This window comes from Sinocyclocheilus rhinocerous, unplaced genomic scaffold, assembly GCF_001515625.1.
Source record: "Sinocyclocheilus rhinocerous isolate Xijiao unplaced genomic scaffold, SAMN03320098_v1.1 scaffold3125, whole genome shotgun sequence".
Classification (NCBI taxonomy): domain Eukaryota; kingdom Metazoa; phylum Chordata; class Actinopteri; order Cypriniformes; family Cyprinidae; genus Sinocyclocheilus; species Sinocyclocheilus rhinocerous.
Window position 1 is genome coordinate 888 of NW_015641451.1, and position 8,193 is coordinate 9,080.

Here is an 8,193-nt window from a genome sequence, read left to right on the forward strand (position 1 = left end):
TTTGAGAGAGGCGGGGCATAGAGGACCTACAATAATGTACAGTATTTGAAAAATAATGTGTTTTTTGAACATTAAAGCATGTCAACATATTCTGTTAAACCAAATACACAAAATAATGATCTTTAAAAAAGCATCATATGACCCCTTTAAACAAGACATTCTAAAATACATTCAGGTGATATTTTTTTTGAATACATCAGTTAAATATATACTAACCTCATGGTATTCATGCTTCCCTCTGAAGATTCATCTTCATCATCATCATCACTGTCCTTCAGGTCTCCATTGCACTGGACAGCACTGTTGTTCTGGGGGCTGATGGGAGTCTGGCTGAAGTCCATGGCATTATGACTGCTGACTAAATCCTTCATCCTACTGGTCAGAACGTCTTCTGTAACCTCAATTCTCTGCTGTGAGGATGACGAAGGGCTCTCAAACCTGTCAAACAAAAAAAGAATGTGTTTATTATATATATATGTAAATAATAATTATTAATTCTAAAGTTAGTTGGGCAATTCTGTTGGGGAGCGAATCAGCATAGAAAATAAAAATAAATTTGTTATTTTGTTATTGTTTGGTTTTCTTGACACAAAATTGCTCCGGTTTCTAACGCAATATTGGTTTCCTGAGATAACAGGAATGAGCATTGCGTTGAATCACGCTTAGGGGGGAACTCCATTCTCTTCCGAATGCTAATACTAATATGAATACTAATACTGAAGTTTGGTAAGCCAACCCCTCGAACGTGAATCTCAAGAAGGGTCTGTGTTGAGGGGGTATTTGGATATGAATGTAAGGATCTTTAAAATCCACTGATATGAACCAGTACTCTGGGCAAAACTACACACAGATCCGTTTCAAAGTCAGCATCCTGAATGGATCTCAGGGGCTTGAGCCCACCATCTTTCTTTGGGACGAGGAAATAATTGCTCGGCGGGACTGTTTCGACGGCTCCTTTCACCAAAAGACACTGCACTTCGGAACGGAGAACGTGAGCATCGTTGTCCTGAAATGAATTTTGGACCACACCCTTGAAGAAGGGAGCCTCGTTCTAGTCTGTAGAACCCAACTTGACGTGCCCAGGATGGCTTCCCAAGTCTCCAGCTGGGTGGGAAGGGGAGGAAGTTTTTCAGATGGCAGGTTGCTACACAGAGGCAGGGAACTGACCATCGCAATGTATCGAAGAGGAGAAGTGCTCTTTATAGCCAGTGGGTCTGCTATCCCAGTGGTAGTTGGTGCTTGGGCACATGCAAAGTGAGTGGGATGGGCTCAGTGTTGACACAATGAACAAAGCCTCCAGCACCCAGAGCTGAATGGGGGATTGGAAGGCAAATGTGAGACTTCTTCGAGGGAAGTCCGGCCTCGGCGGGACTTAGCCTTCTCCCCTTCTCTCCTGACAGGCCAATACGACTTCTGCGGCTCAGGTCCCAACATCCCTTTGGGGCGGGGGCACTGGCGCTTTGTAGGCTGAGGGTGCTGTCCAAGCTCAGGTTCGGGCTTGGACTGAGGCTGAGCAGGCAACAGAGCAGACTTCACAGGCTGTTGAGTTGACAGAGCCTTGTGGTGACTTGAAACAGCCGCTGAGCTGGAGCGCTTAGTCGAGAAGTGGTGCATGGCTTGCGACGACTTAAGCGTTCCACGAAACCATCAACAGTGGGTCCAAACAGCCCGGTCGCGGAGACTGGGGAGTCGAGGAAGGCAGTCCTGTCTGCATTCTTGATCTCTGTCAGGTTTAACCAGAGGTGGCGCTCAAGCACCACCAAACTGGCCATTGACCTACCGATCGCCTGGGCTGTGGTCTTTGTGGCGCACAGGGCCAGGTCAGTTGCACTGCGCAGCTCCCTGAAAGTCACTGGATCTGGGCCGGACTCATCCATGGCTTGGAGGAGTTTGGCCTGGATAACCTGGAGGGCCGCCATAGTGTGAAGCGTGGAGCCTGCCTGTCCCGCTGCAGAGTAGGCCCTACCCGCTAGGGCTGAAGTGGTTCTGCAGGGCTAGGACGGATGAGCATTCTCTTCAGATCCTCTAAAGGTGACCATACAGCTCGCTCCAGACGAGGGGCACTGATCCTCTTGGGAGAAGAGCACTGGGGAATCATGTCGCTGCGGGGAAGGTAAGGCATGCGGGCCATGCGCCGGCATGAGCTTGCTCGAGCCCGTCTGCTCAGCTTTTTGACTCTGTGAGTGCTGCCTCAGCGTGAGCACGGCCCAGGCATGCTGGGGTGTCCTGCACGTGGCACATTTGTGGCGCGTCATTTTAAAGCGAACATTGACAAAATTTGCTTCATTAGAAGGAGAAATTAGCTCTGGATTTTCGCCAGATGGCCACAGAGGAGAAGTGCTGAGCGGGAGAGCGTCTTTCCTCTGCTGGGGCTCTTCTTCGGCGAGTAGCAGACTTCTTCGCTCTTCGTAGTCCAGCGTGGAGATGATCTTCGCGCTGAAGGAGAAAGATTCTGATGAAATGGCATTCAGCGATGACTTATATAGGCAATTTGCTGCACAAACGTTAACAAATCCAGCTTCACTATTCGGAAGAAGAGTTTCCCTCCCAAGTGTGAGACAAAGCAATGTAGGAGACCGTTTCGAAAGGAAAATATATTTCTATTTCTTTCTATTGTGAAATGTGACCTCAATATTTCATCATGAAAAATAACAATAACTATGAAAAAATTCATAATGTACCTAATAATAGGTTTGACTTTCTTGACAAAATGTATATTTCTATTCCTTTCCATTGTGAACTGATCTGAACAATAGTAATAAACCTGTCATCTGTCAAGTGCTGGAGCGTGTTTGCGTTCTCGTCTCCCTGGAAAACTCTCTTCAGCAGGTCCAAGTGCTGAGGATTATTGACACCAAACCCAGAGGCCACGATCTCAGCATGGACATTATACTCATTAATGTAGGTCTTCAGACCAGGAACACGTGTCATGCGCACCTGCGCGAGGAAAACAAATGCAGAAAAGAGCACCAGAATGTCTTCAGACTGGACCAGCAAAACCTTGTAAGGCCTGTGATGCAAACATCTTAAACGCCTACCATAGGATCAACCCAGACAGTATTTCCCACACTCATCACAACCCTGGCCTGATGCAGCTTCCCTTTGATCTTCTGACTGATGGCTCTGGTCACCTGAAATAAACATTTTGCTTTTCTAAAACAGCCGTTTATGTACAAACTGAAGAAATGTTTTCTTTCAGTAGGACTATTGAGACCTTCGGGTTCCAGTCCACCTCCCCGTCGACAGGCTGCGCTCTGCACAGGATGATCTCCACAGCCTGGCCTGGCAAATCCTGAAACTGAGGAGGAAGTTGGAGTAGCTGGTGTGATTTCACTTCCTGTGTGCGGCCCTCATCTATGAAGCAGGCAGTGACGCTACTGAACAGCTGCTCTCCTTTTTCCGGCACTTCAATCACACGCACCCTAGAACCGATATACAATCAAACTATTATTTCCCATGAACTTATATTTTCAATTGACATGTAATTCATTCATTTACATACATAACCCTTCGGTAAACGTTTAATGTTTTTGAAAGAAGTGTGTTTTGCTCACCAAGGCTGCATTTTATTTAATACAGTAAAAACAGTAATAATGTGAAATATTTTTAAAGTAACTGTTTCCTATTTTAATGTTTTAAAATGTAATTTCATCCTGCGATACAACGCATTATAACAGTCTTCAGTGTCACACGATCCTTCAGAAATCATTCTAATATGCTGATTTGCTGCTCAAGAAACTTTCTTATTATCAATGTTGAAAACAGTTGCGCTGCTTAATATTTTTGTGGAAATCTGACAATCTTTTCGTCATTCTTTGCTTAATATAAAATGTTCAAAAGAACAGCACTTATTAGAAATATAAATCTTTTGTAACATCATCTTTCTGATAACTTTTGTTTAATTTAATGCATAATTGCTGAATACAAGTGTTCTTTTCCTAAAAAAAAAAAAATTCCAAACATTTGAAAGGTACTACTGCATGTAAAACATAAATAAAAGGCTTCCATAATGATGTGTACGTAAAGTGTCCCACTAGAGGGCGTCTGAGAGATTACCGGTTATAGATATTCTCCTCTTGAACGGCATATAATTCTCCCTTCAGCACTTCCACAGCACAGCGTCTCTCAATAGCGTAGTGTGCGTTCATTTGAACAGCGAGAGTCTCATAACCATCGTCTTTCTGGCTCACGATGCGGCCAGAGTACACATTCGCTGACTTTATGCACAGCGGCAAAACCTTTTGAAAGTCGAAAGAAACATTTACAGTCAACTGCTAGTAGAAGGCAAACTGTGACAATCAAAAGGTCCAGAATTAATATTTAGTGCTATTAAAATAAAAAATATGACAAGATCTCAAAACACGCAAGAACAAATTCTGAAAAGCTATTCTGTGGCATAAAATAGTAACTAAAAAGTAACCTTTTATTTTTTTCCCTTTACTTTTTAATTCCCTTACCTGTATTTTTGTCAAATAAAGTGCTCAATAGGAGAGGATTGAGCATGTGTAGAAGACGAAACTGCATCACTCATTCATTCACACATGCAGAACATTCCCATTTAATGGTGACCTCATATTTAAATAACCATTTTTGTGGTTAAAAAGCAAGTTGTACAAAATTTGTACAAAAGCCAAATTTTGCCTAATTCCTTGAAATTCCACATTTTACAACAGATTCCTTTTTAATGACTGAATTCCAGATGTTTTCCACATCTTGTAAAATATATGGTTTTTGGCTTTATGATTTCTAAGTTCTTTTAACTAACCATGACAGTCCCAGAGTCAGGGTGCTTTGGATGATCCAGGGATTTGTTGATCATGTGTCTATCCGGACAAACTGTGCTGTCTCTGTTGAGAATGAGAATACATTTTCAAATGATGTATTACTTCTTTACAAATAACTACTTGCATTTAACACTATTAACACCTGGCGGAAGTACTACAATGAAGCAGAGACCTGCAGAAGCCGAAGCTCTTGAGCGAGGAGCAGAGGGGTCTGTCTGTCTTCTGCTCCTCTTTGGCCTGCTGGACGCCCAGAGCAAACTGTAGCAGCTCAGGGGGCAGAAGAGCGCCGCTTCTCCTCAGGTACCGCAGGACGCCACACACATGACGGGCGTTCAGCTCCGACAGCAGCAACACCGACTGAGCTGCAGGAGAGGAGCTCTCGGCATGATCCTGTGCGGGACGTTACGAAGCAAAGCTTACATCACACTCTCTTATATAGAACACATATAGAAATATTCAGAAAAATGCACAGAACAAGATAAACCAAAGCAAATACCATGTCTGGAAGGTTTCTGAAATTCTCTGACAGGCAGAACAGACGGCTGCCAAAGAGCTTGGGGGAGCTGGGGAACCCATAATGCACCACGCATGTGGCGTCCCGGATCCCGAGAGCCTTAAGGCAGTCGTTGGTGGTAACTGAAGGAGGAATGAGAGTAACACTGAATGCTCCCTAATATTTGGACGCCCAGAGCAAACTGTAGCAGCTCAGGGGGCAGAACCGCGCCGCTTCTCCTCAGGTACCGCAGGACGCCACACACGTGACGGGCGTTCAGCTCCGACAGCAGCAACACCGACTGAGCTGCAGGAGAGGAGCTCTCGGCATGATCCTGTGCGGGACGTTACGAAGCAAAGCTTACATCACACTCTCTTATATAGAACACATATAGAAATATTCAGAAAAATGCACAGAACAAGATAAACCAAAGCAAATACCATGTCTGGAAGGTTTCTGAAATTCTCTGACAGGCAGAACAGACGGCTGCCAAAGAGCTTGGGGGAGCTGGGGAACCCATAATGCACCACGCATGTGGCGTCCCGGATCCCGAGAGCCTTAAGGCAGTCGTTGGTGGTAACTGAAGGAGGAATGAGAGTAACACTGAATGCTCCCTAATATTAGCACATAGTCCCGTTTGGTTGTTTGGGGAGCCAGTTCCTAACCTTCTAGGAATGTCTTTTGTAGTTTTTTTTTTTTTTTACCATTACCTTATATGTGACCCTGGACCACAAAACCAGTCTTAAGTAGCACAGGTATATTTGTAGCAATAGCCAAAAAATACATTGTATGGGTCAACATTTTTCTTTTATGCCAAAAATCATTAGGGTATTAAGTAAAGATCATGTTCCATAAAGATATTTTGTAAATTTCCTACCGTAAATATATCAAAACGTAATTTTTGATTAGTAATATGCATTATATTTCATTTGGACAACTTTAAAGGCGATTTTCTCAATATTTAGATTTTTTTGCACCCTCAGATTCCAGATTTTCATATAGTTGTATCTCGGCCAAATATTGTCCTATCCTAACAAACCATACATCAATGGAAAGCTCATTTATTCAGCTTTCAGATGATGTATAACTCTCAATTTCGAAAACTTGACCCTTATTACTGGTTTTGTGGTCATATATAGTAATTATCGCGACAGGCCTACAGGCAAGGGGTCATAGGATGCCCATTTTCCACAAGCTGATATGATTCTTTGGGGTCTTAATGAAAAGTCTGCAACATAGTTTGGCTAAAAAAATTTTCAATGGTAGTGTAAAAAACACTTTCTCTTTTCAGATCAAGCCGTTTTTGTAGCATTTACCTTTAAATGTTAATGAGCTCTGCTGACCCCGCCCCTCTCTTCCGAGCTGCTTTTAGAGACTGTTTACTTTAGCCGCATTCATCGTGAATTGCTAATTAGCACATTATTAGGAAAGGCGATTTGCAAAGATTCATTGCAAAACATTATACTCACTTCTGTAGATGAGGCTGGATCATGAATAGGGATAGGTACCGAAACCCGGTATTTAATCGGTCTCGGGGCTAAATTATGAAAGACCGGAGTATCGATAAGCTCTGACGTTAACGGTTCTGCTATCGGTACTGGAGAAATTAATAAAACACACATACATTTATTATTGCTATATATACATTATCTTGCAAATTCTATCTCACCAGAGTCACCAGCTGTTTTTCAAACATTTGTCTATGATGCATTATTGCTATTAGCAATTCAGAAGAGATCGCGCTCAAGCGGAGGAGCTTCAGCACGCGCAACATGAAAGCCCTGTTTAATTATGATAGAAGAGAGAACTAAACATTCAAACATCTGCTTACACTTTAGGCCTATGGCGGTTTTATTAAGCTAATAAAAAAATTTTATTTCGATTTTGGCTTCCAAGGATTATACAAAAGAAGACATGAAGTAAAGCTATTAAAAACTAGCTGCGTTTCGTCTTGCGCAACTTCTTTCCCTTCACAGCGGTGCACATTCGTTCCTCCCTAAAACCCAAACTTAACGTTAGGATCAGCTCAATCGGTGATTGTTGTAAGATGCCGTCTTTACTGTTGCTAAATTGCGGGACATGTTTGATAATAAAACGTTGAAAGCACAATCCGCACAAGAGACGCTGTTCCTCAGGCTGAAATGTGTGCGCGCGGCGCACTCCAAAACGGACAAACAAATTACACTTCGAGCTTCGGGCGCATGGCCAATCGATCAAATACACACAAAAATATGTCAAAATGGCCGGCTTGGAGAGTATTTACTTAAACACAGTTTATGTCTTAAGTGGAGGAAAACAGTTGGGAGAAAATCCGATGTGTGTCAATATATTGTCTTAAAGTGACAGACTGGCACTTGGGCCATCAAAATGCAAAGAGAAAAATCACTCACAGCTCTTAATCTGAATAACGTTATAGCTTTAATAAGCATTAATCTATCAATACATACACTGAAAACTATGCAGTGTTCATTTACATTTGATTACTTTTAGATTTCTTTTGTAGGCTATTACTTACCTGAACAATAAGAATACCGTTAAAGTACTGAATCGATAAGCAGTATCGGTAAGAGTAGTAATACCGTTAAAACCTTAACAATACCCATCCCTAATCATGAATGATTCGCGCGAACAGACGCATTTATGTAGATCGGGGGTGCATTCCCTTCAGAAACAAATGTAATCCACAGCGAGTTCAGCGGCTCAGATGTTGGGAGTAAATGAGGACTGCGATGTTCATTATTACATCCAACAACAGAACACCTCAATCGCTTAGGAGTCATTCTTGTCTACATCTGCTCCAGTGGTGAAACAATGGCGGACTGATGACAGCTCACTCAGGACGGAGCTAAGGTAAGACACAGTCCAGTCTGTGCTGAAACGCTACTGTCAATCAAACTATCGTGGGAGGGGCCTGAC

At 42.9% G+C, this 8,193-nt stretch overlaps 1 protein-coding gene across 1 annotated transcript in view; it reads right to left on the bottom strand.

Moving 5' to 3' along the window:
• Positions 1-216: 216 nt before the first annotated feature.
• The window catches only part of LOC107754978 (putative ATP-dependent RNA helicase TDRD12), a gene marked incomplete at its 3' end in the record, with an annotated part of 21,332 nt that continues 13,355 nt past the window's right edge, over positions 217-8,193 (bottom strand). Inside the window, exons 22-31 of the mRNA XM_016571624.1 lie at positions 5,718-5,857; positions 5,470-5,611; positions 5,281-5,420; positions 4,957-5,174; positions 4,766-4,847; positions 4,057-4,238; positions 3,215-3,422; positions 3,039-3,131; positions 2,765-2,937; positions 217-438 (exon numbers count right to left, since the gene is read on the bottom strand). Coding sequence (XP_016427110.1) covers positions 217-438; positions 2,765-2,937; positions 3,039-3,131; positions 3,215-3,422; positions 4,057-4,238; positions 4,766-4,847; positions 4,957-5,174; positions 5,281-5,420; positions 5,470-5,611; positions 5,718-5,857 — 1,600 coding nt within the window. The remainder of the gene's footprint in view (positions 439-2,764; positions 2,938-3,038; positions 3,132-3,214; positions 3,423-4,056; positions 4,239-4,765; positions 4,848-4,956; positions 5,175-5,280; positions 5,421-5,469; positions 5,612-5,717; positions 5,858-8,193) is intronic.